Source organism: Bufo bufo, chromosome 1, assembly GCF_905171765.1.
Source record: "Bufo bufo chromosome 1, aBufBuf1.1, whole genome shotgun sequence".
NCBI classification, from domain to species: Eukaryota; Metazoa; Chordata; class Amphibia; order Anura; family Bufonidae; genus Bufo; species Bufo bufo.
In genome coordinates, this window is record NC_053389.1 from 796,680,187 (window position 1) to 796,699,574 (window position 19,388).

The 19,388-nt window shown below is 42.9% G+C and overlaps 1 protein-coding gene across 1 annotated transcript in view; it reads left to right on the top strand.

Annotated features, from left to right (window-relative positions):
• Positions 1–19,388, top strand: part of LOC120986498 (complement C3-like) — a 445,179-nt gene that overhangs the window by 127,849 nt on the left and 297,942 nt on the right. Inside the window, exons 10-12 of the mRNA XM_040415121.1 lie at positions 12,121–12,208; positions 12,357–12,459; positions 14,033–14,153. Of these exons, the coding sequence (XP_040271055.1) occupies positions 12,121–12,208; positions 12,357–12,459; positions 14,033–14,153 (312 nt within the window). The remainder of the gene's footprint in view (positions 1–12,120; positions 12,209–12,356; positions 12,460–14,032; positions 14,154–19,388) is intronic.

A 19,388-nucleotide genomic window follows, 5' to 3' on the forward strand; every position in this document is an offset into this window, starting at 1 on the left:
AACTTGTAAAGCTGCCCAATCTGTGACTTCTTCTAGGTCTAACTTTGCTGCTGTTAGGTGTCTTCTCAACCTTGGTATCTCCAGTAACCGCTCACTCTCGGATACCTCATCATAGAAATTGGTCAGTTTTGGAATGGACACCTTTAATTCTCCTTCAGTGGCAGATATGAGACTTTTTGCTTGAACAGCCTCAAACATGCCTGCTACTTCCATGATGGCTCTTAATCTGGTCTAGGGTTCAAAATGAAAGCGATCAATGCACTCAAGCATCGACCTCTTATTTTCTTCTTGGAGACTTGTGCTTCCAGCATCTCCTGCCAGTTCCCCTGCCATCTTTTTCTTGAACCTGGCTCGTCTCTCTACTGCAATTCCATATTCATCAGCTTTTAAAAGTGCCTGCTGAATTGCATTTTCGACTAAGTGACTGTGCTCCTCACACAGAAAAAGTCTTAGTGTCTCAAGCTTTGTCACCTCTTTATCGAGACTTAAGCCCTTAGTCTGCAGGTACTGCTGTGCATCATCAACTTCCCTCAGTACATCAGACCAGAAGTGCAGGTAGCATAGAAAAGTAAAGTCACAGACAACAGGTTGAAGACCTTGTGCTGCTCCTCTTGTGTCCATATTTTCACAAGGTTCACAAAGAGCTTCAAGTGTCGACACAAACATGTAAAATTTTTCTGTTACTGGCTTAACTGCGGCATAATGAGCACTCCAGCGTGTTGTGGATAGTCATTTTACTGACACTCCAGCATGGACAATTAACACATCCCATCGATGGGTGGAAGCAGCAAAAAATGTAAATATTGTCTGCAGAGTTCCAAAAAAGGTCACGCAAGATACATTTTCAGCAAAAGAGTGCTGACCACACAAGTTAAGGGAATGGTCCACACATCCAATAAAAATAGCCTTCCTGTTTTTTTCCTTCAGAATGGATTGTACACTTCCATGGATTCCAGCCATAGTAGCAGCATTATCATAACCCTGAGAGCGGCACATCATTATGTCTAGTCCATCACTTTCTAGTTTTTTAAGAATGTCAGAACTGAGGTCAGCAGCTTTTTTCCCCTTTTAAAGGGAAAAATCCTAAAAAAACTTATTTTACCTCAACTTTCCTGTTGGATCACTTCCAACATCTGATCAGTATGCGATACATCAGATGTGCTGTCAAACATGATGCCAAAGTACTTTGCAGACTTTATGTCCGTTACAATCTTCTCCTTCACATTATTTGCCAGGACACTTATAAACTCATTCTGAGTTTGTGGAGAAAGATAGGAGACAGACACGTTAACTTTACAGGTGTGCCGCTTTAACATAATTAGGTGTTCCTTCAGTACTGGACCATACTTGGAAAGCATCTCAACCATCTCAAGAAAGTTCCCTTTATTCAAAGAAGACTCAGCTTCCTTGTGGCCACGAAATGCCAGATTCTGCTTGGCAAGAAACAATGTAATATCCAACAATCTGTGCAAAATGTCCCTCCAATTTTTCTTCTCAGTCTCTAGAAATAGTTTGGGCATCTATGGTTTCATGCAGCCTCAGTCCTGCTGCCAAAGTTTTACACTTTTCCAGACAGTATAAGTGCTCTTCGGATGTCTCATGATTATATACTTTTGGTCTCAGTTTCCACCACTTCTAAAACCCAGTGACAAATTTGAGTGTTGTATCTGTAGTACAGATGGAAAAGAGTCGGCAACAAAAGCAATATAAATTCCCGCTGACAGGTGAGTAAACCATCCATGTCCTCAGAATTTTCTCTGTTTGGCATGAAGTTGACGCACTTCTCCCTTTGCTGCAGATTTTGCATCGGGCCTTTTTGTGACACTAAAAGGACCATCTTGGTTCTGGAAAGAAGCACTTCCTCTTTTTATAATTTCTACCCGAAAATGATCTGGAACCAGTATCTCCCAGAAGGACACATCAGATAAAATTTGCAAATCTTTCTCCTTAACTGCACTTATGTCTTTCATAGTATCAGGACTATAGTTTGAGTGACTTTCAGAACTCTCTTCTGCTTCACATTCTGTCATTTCCATTCCTTGTTCTTCTGCTTGAAATTCTTCTATTTCCCCTCCTTGATCTTCTTCAGATTCTACTATTTCCACTTCTTGCTCCGCTGCAGAAAGCTTTCTAGCAAAAGCATCAGAAGAATCAGCTTGATCAATTGGCACAGTGTCTTTTGATGAACCCTGGCCATCATCTGGTCTTTTGACATACTTGAGCATGGATCCAGCAAGGGTTTTGTTTGATAAATTTTTTGCCTCTTTTGTTCTCATTTGCTGGTATCCACTTGGTCTCTTTGACTTCATGCACTCATGCATGGTGGAATATTCCCTTAGCAATTCAGACTTTGCTTTCTGAAACCCAATAAAAAAAAGAGGACAGAATGAAAACATATAATTTGTTTCTTGTGCTTCTCATATGTTGCTAACGTTATGGATAGGCTACTTTCACATTTGCGGCAGAGTGATCCGGCAAGCAATTCCGTCGCCGGAACTGCCGGCCGTATCCGGAAAAACGTATGCCAACTGATGGGATTTGTAAGACTGATCAGGATCCTGATCAGTCTGAAAAATGCCTGATCAGTCAGAAAAATGTATTGAAATGCCGGCCGGATCTGTCTTTCCGGTGTCATCTGGCAAAACAGATCAGGCATTTATTTTTTTCCCCATTCCGGTATTTTGAATGCCGGATCTGGCACTAATACATTCCTATGAAATTCCCGATCCGGCATTCAGGCAAGTCTTAGTTTTTTTTGGCCGGAGATAAAACCATAGCATGCTGCGGTTTTATCTTTTGCCTGATCAGTCAAAAAGACTGAACTGATGACATCCTAATGCATCCTGAACAGATTGCTCTCCATTCAAAATGCATTAGGATAAAACTGATCAGTTCTTTTCCGGTATAGAGCCCCTAGGACGGAACTCAATGCCGGAAAAGAAAACCACTAGTGTGAAAGTACCCTAAACCATATAATATGGATCAACCATATAATACCGTCCCTTGGTTTAACTTTGTGGCATCAGCATGCAATTTTTGTTGTCGTAAAACTGGAAAGGTCATTGTATATATTTTTTTCTTTTGATTGGGTGACTAAAATAATAGATGGTGGAGGTGCAGTAGGTAAGGAAGAAAAAAATGTAGAGGGTTAATCACAAGACTTACTTGGAAACCAATCCAAGAAGTCTATATAATTAATTGCAGGGCGCCAAAGGAAGAAAGAATGGAAGTGAATAGGGCAGAGAATACGGTAAGGTAATCGGTAGGCAGCCGAGTGTGGTCGGTAGTGTGAACTAGTTCAACACATACATGGAATGAAAGAGAGGAAAAATAAAGTGAGTGACCACAGTGTGAGGCGTCAGTCGAGGAAGGGAAAAATAACAATGACAGTAGCTGAAAAATATATATTTTTGACCCGTAGAGATCAATGATATTGATACCAGAGGTATCGAGATTTTAGACAAATTTTTGGTCGATGGATCACAGTAAAAGCAGTCAGGAGGATGCAACACGGGAATAGACCCTGAGCATTCAAATCCTGAATAGGCTGGGTAGACAAAATCTGGTAGCAATAAAAATCACACTGGTGATACTAGGTTTTAGACCCATGCAGGGTCAATCCAAATGCATAAAAATGTATATAAATACATATAGTCGATTTAAAATCAATAGATAATAGTAGTCACCACTCACTTCACAGGGAGGAAATTTTTGAGGGATAAAGCTCAAGACACCCAAAAAAATTCCTCCCAATCCTGGATCGCTTCAAAGGTCTTAGGAAGAGGCGGCGGTTCCACACTTGGTACTTCTTGCAAGTTCCTTTATTTCCAATACAACAGGAAAAATAGAGCTCTACGCGTTTCGGGGCACAAAGTAAGTCCCCTTCATCAGGAGCAGGATGATGTTACATAAGACAAACAGACATTTTATACCTAAAGTGTGAGGTCAAACAATATGGTGTCCTGGGGTTGGAGTGATGTCACTTCTGGGTCAAGCATTGATGCAGTAATTATTACCTTACGTTTTTTATGGGGCAGGTAATGCGGCCAGAGGCTACCCCATTTGTTCCATATCTAATTGTATAATGTGGGTTTTGTAATGTGAGTACTTTACCTTTAAAACCTGAAACTGGAAGGCCAAAGAAGCGGAGTGTGCCGTTGGACCACTTCCGGTCCGTGGAACGCACCGCTGGAGCGCACGCTAGGTGAGTGCGTATGCGCCGGGTAAAATGCCGGGAATATGGCGCATATGACCTGGCGTGCTTGGCGTAATGACGTCTTGGTGTCCCTCCCCATGTATCTGCTAAAGGGGAGGTGTGGAACGCATAGTGCGTTCCACTCACAGCCTCGCATTGTTGTGGAATTCCGGGACTGTGTTGTAGTGTCCTTACAGCGTATATGTTTATAGAATGGGAAAAGATAGGGATGATAATAAATACCTGGAAAATGAGTGGGTGCATATGTAAATGAATGGGTATATATAAGAAGGGATATTATAGGAAAAATCAATGGATATAAGTAAAAGGTGGGTGTATATCTAAAAATGAATGAATGGGTATATATGAAATAAGTACATATATAAAAAATGAATGAATGGGTGTATATAAAAAGGATGGGTATATATATAAAAAAAAAAAGGAAGAAAATTGGACTACTGTGTGTATATCTCTCAGGGGAAGATAAAATTAATAAATACCTAGAAAATGAATGGATATATATCTAAAAAAAATATATATATATAGAGAAAGGATGAGCAAGTAGGATTGCTGTGTAAATATATATCTCTCAAGACCCCTAGGGGGTTAGGTCCCGAGATTCCAATAGTAAGGGGAAGGGGAAAAGTGTTGTACTCACACATATATAAAAACATAAATTCCTGCGATACATAAACTGTGTATGCATAAAATATATATATAAAAAACATATATATATAAAAAACGTATGTAATATGTATAAAATATATAAAGATTACACATATATATATAAATAAAACACACATATATATAGATAAACATGATAAATGGGTAATAAATAATGAGTGGATATATAACCATATAGAAAAGGCTCCAAATGATAATAAATACATATAAATACATATATATATATTTAAAAAAACTCCATTTGAGGGGTAATTGGTTTCGTAAACGAATTCAAGATTCGGAGATCAGTAATTAGTATATTCAAGGGTTTCATTAAGGCCGAAGGGGGACAGCGTGTTCAAACGATAGATCCAGTACATTTCTTTGCGTGACAAACACTGATATGACTGGGGTACCCATTCCAGGGGTGTAACCCTTAGAAGTGCTGTGTCGCTATTGTGGGACTCATGGAAGTGTTTGGGGACACTGTGTGTGAAGATCTGTCTTTTTATGTTCGAGCGATGCTCGTTCATACGTTCCCTTAGGGTCTGTGTAGTTCTTCCCACATAGAAGAGCTTACAGGGGCATTCTAATAAATAGATGACAGATCTTGTCCCACAATTCATATTGTGTCTTAGGGTGTAGGTATCGTCGGTGCCTGGGATTTTAATTTCTGTTGTTCCATGGGCTATCATCTGACAGCATTTACATCTTTTTGCTCCACATTTAAAGACCCCTTTAGTAATGTCCCCGTGGTTGTTTATTTTGTTTTTTACAAAATTCGTACACGAAGGTGCCAGAATATTTTTCAAGGTGGGTGCCCTTCTGAAAGTAAGGGTCGGAGTAGCAGATAAAATATCTTTAAGGATAGGATCTTTTAGAAGAATGTTCCAATGTTTGGTTATAATTTTTTTGATTTGTGTGTGCTTGTTATTGTACTGGGTAATAAGATTAAACTGCGGTGCTTTATTGGGGACTGGTATAATTTTTTTTAGGCAACAAGGCTTCGGTTTAGCTTAGTTTTAAGGATCTTTTCATGGAATCCTGAACTAGGGATCTGGGGTAACCTTTCTCTTTGAAACGGGTCTGAAGAATAGAAAGTTGCTCACTGAGAACTAGGTTATCGGAGCAATTCCTTCTGATCCGCTTCATTTGGCTGAATGGTATATTCTTTTTCCATTTGGCAAAATGACAACTCTTGAATTCCAGGTAGCTGTTGGCGTCTACCTTTTTGAAATGCGTCTTCGTTGTGATGGTATCAGAATCTGATTCCAAATGGATATCCAAAAATATAGCTTTAGTGGGATGTTGTTCCATGGTGAAGGATAGACCCCAATCGTTCATATTGAGCTTGTTAAAAAAGTGTGTGAGTTCTTCACTGTTTCCTTCCCAGATGAACAACATGTCGTCTATATAGCATTTATAAAATCTTATTTTGGGGTGGGAAAGTAGGCCGAACTGTTTCTCAAACATCCCCATAAATAAGTTTGCATACGATGGGGCAAACTTAGTCCCCATCGCGGTACCTTTTGTTTGAATGTAAAATTGGTCATTGAAATTAAAGTAATTATGTAGTAGAATGAATTCTATTGAATTCAAAACTAATTCTTTTTGTGTATCCGGCATAGAGGAATCTTGGCTGAGGTAATGTCTGACTGCTGCTATCCCAAATTCATGTTTGATGTTACTGTACAAGGAGGCTACATCTAGTGTTACCCAGATATACTCATTCTGCCACTGGAAGTCTTGTAGAAGCTTAATAAGGTGAGGGCTATCTTTGAGGTATGAGGGTAAAGATTGAACATGCTTTTGTAGAAAAAAATCTACATAAGCTGAAAGATATGAGGTGAGTGAATTTATACCTGAGATTATGGGTCGGCCTGGGGGGTTATCAAGCGATTTGTGGATCTTTGGAAGAAAATAAAATTTGGCTAAAGATGGATGAGACGGAGATAATATTCAATTGGAAGCCTTGCTCTACCAGTATTGTTAGGGCCTTTTTGAAGATGTTGGTTGGATCTTCTTTGAGGATTCTGTAATACTCCGGATCGGATAAAATCCTATTGGCTTCAGTTAGATAATAATCGGTGTTAAGGATAACTACTCCCCCTCCTTTGTCCGCGTTTTTGATGGTGATGTCTTTATTATTTTTGAGTGTTTTTAGGGCCCTCTTTTCTGCTGGTTTTAAATTCTGCCCTCCAGTTTTGATCTTGTTGTCTTCACATAAGTTTTTAAAGTCATCCAGGACCATTGTGTAATAGCTCTCTAATTGGGGGCCTTGGTGTTCTATAGGATAAAATGTAGAATTCCTTTGTAGGTTGGATGGTATGGGGGGAGGTGATCTAGATGATATCTTATCAATATTAGAATCCGAGGAGTGCTCGTCGGGTATATCCGTATTCCCTACTTGTGGTGTGGTAAGTTCCTTTATTTTAAAATGGCGTTTTAGAGTGAGTTTCCTAATGAATTTGTTTAAATCAATGAAAAGTTCAAACGGATATGGTGAGTTGGTGGGACAAAAGGATAACCCTTTGCTTAAAATTTTTATCTCGTCAGGTAGAAGGGTGTGACTAGAAAGGTTAAAAATTCGCTTTTTCCTTTCTAGTTCTCTATTGTTGGCGTTACCGGTATCGCCTGGGGAGGGGATTGAAATAGTGTCAACTGTTGGAGGTTTAGGGTTTTTGGGTAGTGGGTCTTTGGTTTCTTCTTTTCTGGTGTGTCTGGATTTTCCTCCTCTGCATCCTCTGGTCCTTCTTTAGGACGTTTTCTGGAACTGGCTACGGGAGTGAAGAAGTGTGTGATCTTCAAATTTCTCTTTGCTTGAGGGGAAATTTTTGATATTAGATTGGTTGGAGTGAAAAAGGGACTGATCGATTGGAAAGAGGTTAGCGTGGCTCGCACAGGGGGGTCAATCCTGGCGGAAGGGACTTGTCTGATACTACAAGTCCTAAAAAATGACTGTCCGAAAGATTGGTAGGAAGTGCTAAAAAAGTTTCTGACTGTGCAGTGGAATTGGAGTAGGTGGAGATGTTGAGTAACGTAGCCCCTTGGGTGATAGGTATATCTTCTGAGTCCAATGTTATATGTGTAGCGATGGGCAGGTCATCTGGTATTGCTGGTGACATAGTACCTGATCTTTTAATGTATAGGGGTTCAGGAGTGGTGTATATGGAAAATTCTCCAGGGGTGTGGTCCACCATTGTAGTGCCGGAGCTCTTATCGGTGGGTGGGGATCCATAGGTGGAGAGCTCTCCAACTGTATCTCGAGGGGTGATTGGAGAGAATTTAATCAGATTCATAATTGTTTTTTTTTTTATCAGTCAAAAAGACTGAACTGATGACATCCTAATGCATCCTGAACAGATTGCTCTCCATTCAAAATGCATTAGGATAAAACTGATCAGTTCTTTTCCGGTATAGAGCCCCTAGGACGGAACTCTATGCCGGAAAAGAAAACCACTAGTGTGAAAGTACCCTAAACCATATAATATGGATCAACCATATAATACCGTCCCTTGGTTTAACTTTGTGGCATCAGCATGCAATTTTTGTTGTCGTAAAACTGGAAAGGTCATTGTATATATTTTTTTCTTTTGATTGGGTGACTAAAATAATAGATGGTGGAGGTGCAGTAGACATCACTTATCTAGACTTTAGTAAGGCTTTTGATACTGTCCCGCATAGAAGGCTTATCAATAAACTGCAGTCTTTGAGCTTGGACTCCCATATTGTTGAGTGGATTAGGCAGTGGCTGAGGGACAGGCAACAGAGGGTTGTAGTCAATGGGGTATATTCAGACCAAGGTCTTGTTACCAGTGGGGACCTCAGGGATTTGTACTGGGACCTATTCTGGGGGGGTGTTGCTGGTGGATGATGCAGTAGGGGGCATTCGTTAGCTCAGCAGACCCCCAAAGCTCAGAGACCCAGCACCCCCTTTCCCCCCTGGCAGCAGCTCACCTGGGTCAGGTGCACCCCACTTTCGCTGGCTGGCTGACCGAGACACCAAATGCTGGGGGTGGGGGGGGTGAGGATGGGGGTGCTAGCAGACAGATCGCCAACAGGAGGGGGTGGTAGCAGTCAGATCGCTTACCAGGAAGGGGGGGTGTGCTAGTGTTGGGTCTGGCGGGCGATGTCACTCACCTAGGGTGGCCACTTCCAGAACCCCAAAAAGGAGGACACCACAAGATACTACATTATACAGATTATGACTATTATGAACAGAATGTAAACATTAATTTATATTACAGTATCAGCTAAATAAAACAAGAAATGTTGTACTCACCAAACCTAGCTTCTACTTTCGATATTTCACTCCTTTCCTCGCTGCTTCCAAAAATGGTGTGGCTGGTGTCTCCCAAAGCGGCCCGCACCCGCCGCACCCCCATCACAACGCCACTGATTTATTGCGTGAAGTACACATGCACTGCATACGTAACAGGGAAATTATATGGTTAATCCGTCTGTTAGTTTGGTGGGTGACATATACCCATTTATTATGTGAGGTACACCTGCACTGCATACGTAACAGGAAAATGAATATAGTTATTCCGTCTGTTAGTTCAGTGGGTGACCTCAGAGAATGAGGAGAGCATCAAATAAGGGACGTGGTCGTGGTGCTGCTGGTGGTGTGTGATAATGGGTGAAATCTTGTGCAGAGGTTCCTGAAAAATTACCTCAATATGTCATAGCTGCTGCAGAAAGAGCGGGCCGTCTGTGCGCGCTTTCAGAGTTGTCACCCCTGCTGCTGCTCGCCTGTCTGCGCTGTAGCGTAACTTCGGCCTTCCCGCTCACCTCCTCATATGCGACGTGCCCACAAGGTTGAACTCCACCTTGCTCATGCTGGAGAGACTGTTTGGAGGAAAAAACCCACACCGCGCAGGAGCCGTGGACAGGCATGAAACAACAGACCGATGAGTGGTTGGTGCCACTGAGCCTCAAACCCGGCCTGGTGGTGTGTGATAATGGGAGAAATCTCGTAGCAGCTCTGGGCCTTGCTGGTTTGACGCACATCCCTTGCCTGGCGTATGTGCTGAATTTGGTGGTGCAGAGGTTCCTTAAAAATTACCTCAATATGTCAGAGCTGCTGCAGAAAGAGCTTTCAGAGTTGTCACCCTGCTGCTGCTCGCCTGTCTGCGCTGCAGCATAACTTCGGCCTTCCCGCTCACCTCCTCATATGCGACGTGCCCACAAGGTGGAACTCCACCTTGCGCATGCTGGACAGACTGTGCGAGCAGCAGGCGATAGTGGAGTTTCAGCTGCAGCACGCACGGGTGAGTCGCTCTGCGGAACAGCACCACTTCACCACCAACGAGTGAGCCTCCATGCGAGACCTGTGTGCTGTATTGCACTGTTTTGAGTACTCCACTGCGATGGCGCCGTCCTCAGCGTTACTATCCAACTTCTATGTCTCCTTGAAAAAACGCTTCGGGCTATGATGGAAGAGGATGTAGCACAGGAGGAAGAGGAGGAAGAGGGATAATTTCCATGGTTATCAGGCCAGTCATTTACAAGTGGCTTTGGAGGGTGGGTTCCTGCACCTACAGAGGCCAGGTACACAACTGTCCAGCCAGGGCACAGTTCTGGAGGATGAGGAGGAGGAACCGTGTTCACAGCAGGGTGGCACCCAAAGCAGCTCATGGGCATCACTGGAGCGTGCCTGGGGGGATTCAGAGGACACAGATAATACACCTCCCACAGAGGACAGCTTGTCGTTGCCTCTGGGCAGCCTGACACACATGAGCGACTACATGCTGCAGCGCCTGCGCAATGACCGTCGAGTTGCCCACATTCTAACCAGCGCTGATTACTGGGTTGCCACCCTGCTGGATCCCCGCTACAAGGACAACGGGACCGTCCTTACTTCCGTCACTGGAGTGTGATAGGAAGATGCGTGAGTACAAGCGCACGCTGGTAGACACGCTGCTGATGGCATTCCCACCTGACACCGGGGGCTCAGTGGAAGCACAAGGCGAAGGCAGAGGAGGAAGAAGTCGCCAATGCACCCCCAGCACCTCAGAAGGGAGGTTTAGCATGGCCGAAATGTGGAAAAGCTTTGTCAGCACGCCACAACAACCATCACCACCAGCTGATATGGAACGTCTTAGCATGAGGCAGCATTTCAGCAACATGGTGGAGCAGTATGTGTGCACACGCCTACAAGTACTGACTGATGGGTCTGCCCCATTCAACTTCTGGGTCTCCAAATTGGGCACATGGCCTGAGCTTGCCCTTTACGCCTTGGAGGTGCTGGCCTGCCCTGCAGCCAGTGTATTATCCGAAAGTGTGTTTAGCACAGCATGGCGGGTGATCACATACAAGCGCAGCCGCCTGTCCACAGCCAATGTGGACAAGCTCAGTTCATTAAAATGAACCAAGCATGGATCCCACAGGACTTGTCCGTACCTTGTGCAGAATAGACAAGTATACCGGCACTAAGCAGCCATTGTTATACTCCGGCGCACTTTCTCTTTGCATTCTCTTTTCTATTTCCCAATGTTTTGGGGTCTTTCCAAATTTCTAAAAAATAAAAAATAAAAGATTTAAAAAAATAAAGTGAAAAAAATTAAATAAAAAAGAAAACAGGGGTGGCTAACTCCTCTTCCTCCACCACCGCTTCCACCTACACCACCACGTCCACCACCTTCTCTCCCTATCCACATTTGTTTGCAGGGCAAACCACATTTTGCATCCTTTTTCAGCCCTCTAGCTCTTCTATGACTTTTTTAGAGCCATTTTAGTGCCCCAAAGTTCGGGTCCCCATTGACTGCAATGGGGTTCGGGGTCAAGTTCGGGTGCCGAACCCAAATTTTGCGGCGAAGTTCGGCCAAACCTGGTGAATCTGAACTTCCAGGTGTTCGCTCAACCCTAGTGGCCAGCTCTAGTCTACAGCAAAAAATGGGAAGTGAAGCATTGCATGATGCTTATTAAAACGAATGGTCTCTGTGTGTAATGAGTCAATGATCTGGTGCCTTTAGAAGAGAGATGCCCTTTGTAGACACTGTCTCATTGATGGAAGTACCTAATAAAGGACTTCCCATTTTCAACTGAGAATTATAATAAATATATATTAAACTAAATATTAGTGCAGTGGACATTCCAACCACTAGATGGCTATGTAGAGTATTGAACTACACTGGTCTGAATGAGTCTTTCATAGTTTCTATGAACAGCACACCACATGGTTAGATGTGGTATTGCGAGATTGACTTTTACATGGATGTAAAACTGTCCTAATTTCATGTTCCTTTTTACATTTATTTCAGTTCTACCAAGCTTTGAAATAAAAGTGACTACATCTCAGAAATTTTTCTACATTAACGACGAAGAACTAAGGGTGGACATAGAGGCAACGTGAGTAGAAGCATTTTGGTCATGTTGAGTTTCCATCAGTTCTAGAGATGTGATACGACATTTCTATGTGATATGACTGTCAGTGACATCTATGGAGAAGATATTAATGTAACTGGTAGAAAAACACTGTTATGTTTTATCTCATCAGCTATCTCTTTGGTAAACCTGTAATAGGAAAATGCTTTGTGATCTTTGGACTCAAGAGAGACAATGAGAAGACAGTTCTACCAGATACCCTGAGGAGAGAAGATGTAATTATATTTTTTCTTTAAAGTTCTTCTTGGTTTTACAAATACATTTACCCTAGTCCTCCAAATGATTCACCAGAATCCTTCAGAATGACAGCATGTTGATATCTATGATACTAAATGAAGGGGTTGTATGAGATTAAGGCTCTGTTTACATCTACAGTACATCATAAATGGAAACCAATATGCAGTGCTACACGTACATCCATAGTACGTTGAACACCGGTGACGACTGGTGGACCATTCGTTTTCTCTGTGATGTTCCTCCTTTTGATGAGAATTATAGAGCTGCAGATGTGAACATGCTGCTTTTTCCCCCTGAAAGTTCCTCTCTGTTCATCGTAGAAGAGCAATGTCTAGTTGGACCTTCCTCTTTTTCTAATACTTGATGTCCAGCAAGCATCCATGCTTTCTACTTTGGATATCTGCCAAATCCAGGATGATATATAGATCTATGGCAATAGGGTGAGCTGTACACTCATGACTGCTATTGTTATCTCATGTGCCTGGCACTTTAGATTTAAGAGAGTGAGGTTAAAGTGCAATGAAAGATGCAGAGTGTTGGACAACAGTGGAGCTGTTTCCAGAAAAAAACAAACCCAGCTTTTAAATGTGGGTTCTTTCACTAAGGACAACCACATCCAATTTGGAACTGCAGGGGTCACCAGCTCATCAACACAGCCCAGACTGATACCTTGCCTTGCAGACAGGTGATTTTGCTTGGGTGAAGCTTTTGCCAGGCAGATACCTAGCATTGCATGGAGGACATCCAGATAAATGGCGGTCAATGTAAAACACGCAATCTCAAGTCCACCAAAGTAAGAGCTGCTCTTACAGAGGAACGCTCCATTGCAGCTTAGAGAGGGAGGTCCTGAGTGGTAGGAGCTGAGGCTAGCCAGATAGTTGGCTATTTGGCCATCCATGTAAGGCTACTTTCACACTTGCGTTTTTGATGGATCCGGCAGGATTCAGCAAAAACGCTTCTATTACTGATAATACAACCATCTGCATCCAATATGAACAGATCCGATTGTAATATCTTTAAAATAACAAGGACGGATCCGTCATGAACACCATGGAAAGTCAATGAGAGAAGGATCAGTTTTCTATTGTGTCAGAGAAAACGGATACGTCCCCATTGACTTGCATTGTGGTCATGCCCGTTTTGCTCCGCATCCCATGGCAGAAAGAAAACCACAGCTTGCTGTGGTTTGCTCTCCGGTATGGGAACGCAACCAAACGGAACAGAATGCTTTTTGGAGCATTCTGTTCTGTTCAGTTATGTTTTGTCCCTATTGACAATGAATGGGGACAAAACGGAAGCGTTTTTCTCCGGTATTGAGATCCTATGACAGATCTCAATACTGGAAAATAGAAACGCTTGTGTGAAGTAGCTGTATACATTCATGCTGTCAACTCTGATAGATAGATGGCTTAAGTTTTCCATTCAACTTGGGCATCCCCTCAATGACATCCATATGCTCTAATTGGACATGGAAGAGCTGCCAATTCTTTTAATTAGTTGATCATCCATGGCATCGACAATGTTGACTTGTGTTTTTTAACGCTCATCTAGATCAACGAGGGTAAAGGTTCTGCTATTTTGAAAAGAGAGAACTTATTGAAGGTCTTTCCAGAAAAGAATGACTTGTTACAATGGACCTTATTCGTGTCTGTTACTGTCATTACTGATTCAGGTAAGAATAATATATCTCCATGTTCTTCCATTTATGTAGACTATATGCAGTAAAATTCCTATAACCAGGTATCCTGATCAATACCTGATTATCAACTATTTCCAAGAAAGCTCAAAATCTGGCCGCTATTGCATTTCTGAGTTAGAGACAAGTCAGTCAGTTAATAATAAATAGTACCTCCTGTGGGGACTCGCTCTGGTAGACAGGATTAGCGGACGCAGTATAGAGGCAACAACAAGTTCTTTGGATCAAACAGTTCAGTGTTTTATTCACACTTTAGGCAAGTGACAAAACAAGCATTCATATTCAAACAAAAAGTCACCTTGCGGTGTTGGTGGTAATTCCCACCATGTGGCAATTCTGCCTCAAAGAGTCCTTGCTGATGGCAGCACCAACCTGTTTTCACGCCAAACTGGTAGCAAGCCTTCATCCAGACACAAGGCTCCCAGATCCCAACACAGAGATATGGCTTCTGAGCCCAGCTGCCTATTTAACCACCTCCGGACCGCCTAACGCAGGATCGCGTTCTGGAGGTGGCAGCGCTGCGCAGAGTCATGCATATACGCGTCATCTCGCGAGACGCGAGATTTCCTGTGAACGCGCGCACACAGGCGCGCGCGTTCACAGGATCGGAAGGTAAGCGAGTGGATCTCCAGCCTGCCAGCGGCGATCGTTCGTTGGCAGGCTGGAGATGTGATTTTTTTAACCCCTAACAGGTATATTAGACGCTGTTTTGATAACAGCGTCTAATATACCTGCTACCTGGTCCTCTGGTGGTCCCTTTTGTTTGGATCGACCACCAGAGGACACAGGCAGCTCTGTAATAAGTAGCACCAAGCACCACACTACACTACCCCCCCCCCCCCGTCACTTATCAACCCCTTATTCACCCCTGATCACCCCATATAGACTCCCTGATCACTCCCCTGTCATTGATCACCCCCCTGTCATTGATCACCCCCCTGTAAGGCTCCATTCAAACATCCATATGATTTTTACGGATCCACGGATACATGGATCGGATCCGCAAAACACATACAGACGTCTGAATGGAGCCTTACAGGGGGGTGATCACCCCATATAGACTCCCTGATCACCCCCCTCTCATTGATCACCCCCTTGTAAGGCTCCATTCAGACGTCTGTATGATTTTTACGGATCCACTGATACATGGATCGGATCCGCAAAACACATACGGACGTCTGACTGGAGCCTTACAGAGGGGTGATCAATGACAAGGGGTGATCACCCCATATAGACTCCCTGATCACCCCCCTGTCATTGATCACCCCCCTGTCATTGATCACCCCCCTGTAAGGCTGCATTCAGATGTCCGTATGTTTTTTTACGGATCCACGGATACATGGATCGGATCCGCAAAACACATACAGACGTCTGAATAGAGCCTTACAGGGGGGTGATCACCCCATATAGAATCCCTGATCATCCCCTGTCATTGATCACCCCCCTGTCATTGATCACCCCCCTGTAAGGCTGCATTCAGATGTCCGTATGTTTTTTTACGGATCCACGAATACATGGATCGGATCCGCAAAACACATACGGAATTCTGAATGGAGCCTTATAGGGGGGTGATCAATGACAGGGGGGTGATCACCCCATATAGACTCTCTGATCACCCCCCTGTAATTGATCACCCCCCTGTCATTGATCACCCCCTTGTAAGGCTCCATTCAGACGTCCGTATGATTTTTACGGATCCACTGATACATGGATCGGATCCGCAAAACACAACGGACGTCTGAATGGAGCCTTACAGGGGGGTGATCAATGACAGGGGGGTGATCACCCCATATAGACTCCCTGATCACCCCCCTGTCATTGATCATCCCCCTGTCATTGATCACCCCCCTGTAAGGCTACATTCAGATGTCCGTATGTTTTTTACAGATCCACGGATACATGGATCGGATCCGCAAAACACATACGGACATCTGAATGGAGCCTGACAGGGGGGTGATCAATGACAGGGGGGTGATCACCCCATATAGACTCCCTGATCACCCCCCTGTCATTGATCACCCCCCTGTCATTGATAACCCCCCTGTAAGGCTGCATTCAGATGTCCGTATGTTTTTTACGAATCCACGGATACATGGATCGGATCCGCAAAACACATACGGACATATGAATGGAGCATTATAGGGGGGTGATCAATGATAGGGGGGTGATCACCCCATATAGACTCCCTGATCACCCCCCTGTCATTGATCACCCCCCTGTCATTGATCACCCCCCTGTCATTGATCACCCCCCTGTAAGGCTCCATTCAGACATTTTTTTGGCCCAAGTTAGCGGAATTTATTATTTTTTTTTTCTTACAAAGTCTCATATTCCACTAACTTGTGTCAAAAAATTAAATCTCACATGAACTCACCATACCCATCACGGAATCCAAATGCGTAAAATTTTTTAGACATTTATATTCCAGACTTCTTCTCACGCTTTAGGGCCCCTAGAATGCCAGGGCAGTATAGATACCCCACATGTGACCCCATTTCGGAAAGAAGACACCCCAAGGTATTCGCTGAGGGGCCTATTGAGTCCATGAAAGATTAAAATTTTTGTCCCAAGTTAGCGGAAATGGAGAAAAATTTCTATGAACTCGCCATGCCCCTCATTGAATACCTTGGGGTGTCTTCTTTCCAAAATGGGGTCACATGTGGGGTATTTATACTGTTCTGGCATTTTAGGGGCCCTAAAGCGTGAGAAGAAGTCTGGGATCCAAATGTCTAAAAATGCCCTCATAAAAGGAATGTGGGCCCCTTTGCGCATCTAGGCTGCAAAAAAGTGTCACACATCTGGTATCGCCGTACTCAGGAGAAGTTGGACAATGTGTTTTGGGGTGGCATTTTACATATACCCATGCTGGGTGAGATAAATATCTTGATCAAATGCCAACTTTGTATAAAAAATGGGAAAAAGTTGTCTTTTGCCGAGATATTTATCTCACCCAGCATGGTTATATGTAAAAAGACACCCCAAAACACATTGCCCAACTTCTCATGAATACGGCGATACCACATGTGTGACACTTTTTTGCAGCCTAGGTGGGCAAAGGGGCCCACATTCCAAAGAGCACCTTTCGGATTTCACAGGTCATTTACCTACTTACCACACATTAGGGCCCCTAGAAAGCCAGGGCAGTATAATTACCCCACAAGTGACCCCATTTTGAAAAGAAGACACCCCAAGGTATTCCGTGAGGGGCATGGCGAGTTCCTAGAATTTTTTATTTTTTGTCACAAGTTAGCGGAAAATGATGATTTTTTTTTTTCTTACAAAGTCTCATATTCCACTAACTTGTGACAAAAAATAAAAACTTCCAAGAACTCACTATGCCCATCACGAAATACCTGGGGGTGTCTTCTTTCCAAAATGGGGTCACTTGTGGGGTAGTTATACTGCCCTGGCATTTTAGGGGCCGAATGCGTGAGAAGTGGTTTGAAATCAAAATCTGTAAAAAATGGCCAGTGAAATCTGAAAGGTGCTCTTTGGAATGTGGGCTGCAAAAAAGTGTCACACATCTGGTATCCCCGTACTCAGGAGAAGTTGGGCAATGTGTTTTGGGGTGTCTTTTTACATATACCCATGCTGGGTGAGAGAAATATCTTGGCAAAAGAAAACTTTTCCCATTTTTTTATACAAAGTTGGCATTTGACCGAGATATTTATCTCACCCGGCATGGGTATATGTAAAATGACACCCCAAAACACATTGCCCAACTTCTCCTGAGTACGGCAATACCAGATGTGTGACACTTTTTTGAAGCCTAGGTGGGCAAAGGGGCCCACATTCCAAAGAGCACCTTTCGGATTTCACCGGCCATTTTTTACAGATTTTGATTTCAAACTACTTTGCACGCATTTGGGCCCCTAAAATGTCAGGGCAGTATAACTACCCCACAAGTGACCCCATTTTGGAAAGAAGACACCCCAAGGTATTTCGTGATGGGCATAGTGAGTTCATGGAAGTTTTTATTTTTTGTCACAAGTTAGTGGAATATGAGACTTTGTAAGAAAAAAATAAATAAAAAAAAATCATAATTTTCCGCTAACTTGTGACAAAAAATAAAAAATTCTAGGAACTCGCTATGCCCCTCACGGAATACCTTGGGGTGTCTTCTTTCCAAAATGGGGTCACTTGTGGGGTAGTTATACTGCCCTGGCATTCTAGGGGTCCTAATGTGTGGTAAGTAGTTTGAAATCAAAATCTGTAAAAAATGGCCGGTGAAATACGAAAGGTGCTCTTTGGAATGTGGGCCCCTTTGCCCACCTAGGCTGCAAAAAAGTGTCACACATGTGGTATCTCCGTACTCAGGAGAAGTTGGGCAATGTGTTTTGGGGTGTCATTTTACATATACCCATGCTGGGTGAGAGAAATATCTTGGCAAAAGACAACTTTTCCCATTTTTTTTATAGAACGTTGGCATTTGACCAAGATATTTATCTCACCCAGCATGGGTATATGTAAAATGACACCTTAAAACATATTGCCCAACTTCTCCTGAGTACGGAGATACCACATGTGTGACACTTTTTTGCAGCCTAGGTGGGCAAAGGGGCCCACATTCCAAAGAGCACCTTTCGGATTTCACAGGACATTTTTTACACATTTTGATTTCAAACTACTTACCACACATTAGGGCCCCTAGAATGCCAGGGCAGTATAACTACCCCACAAGTGACCCCATTTTGGAAAGAAGACACCCCAAGGTATTCGCTGATAGGTATAGTGAGTTCATAGAAGTTTTTATTTTTTGTCACAAGTTAGTGGAATATGAGACTTTGTAAGAAAAAAAAAAAAATCATCATTTTCCGCTAACTTGTGACAAAAAATAAAAAGTTCTATGAACTAACTATGCCCATCAGCCAATACCTTAGGGTGTCTACTTTCCGAAATGGGGTCATTTGTGGGGTGTTTGTACTGTCTGGCCATTGTAGAACCTCAGGAAACATGACAGGTGCTCAGAAAGTCAGAGCTGCTTCAAAAAGCAGAAATTCACATTTTTGTACCATATTTTGTAAACGCTATAACTTTTACTCAAACCATTTTTTTTTTTTACCCAAACATTTTTTTTTTATCAAAGACATGTAGAACAATAAATTTAGAGAAAAATTTATATCTGGATGTCGTTTTTTTGCAAAATTTTACAACTTTTCATAAAAATCGTTAAATTTCGATTAATAACAAAAAAAGTAAAAATGTCAGCAG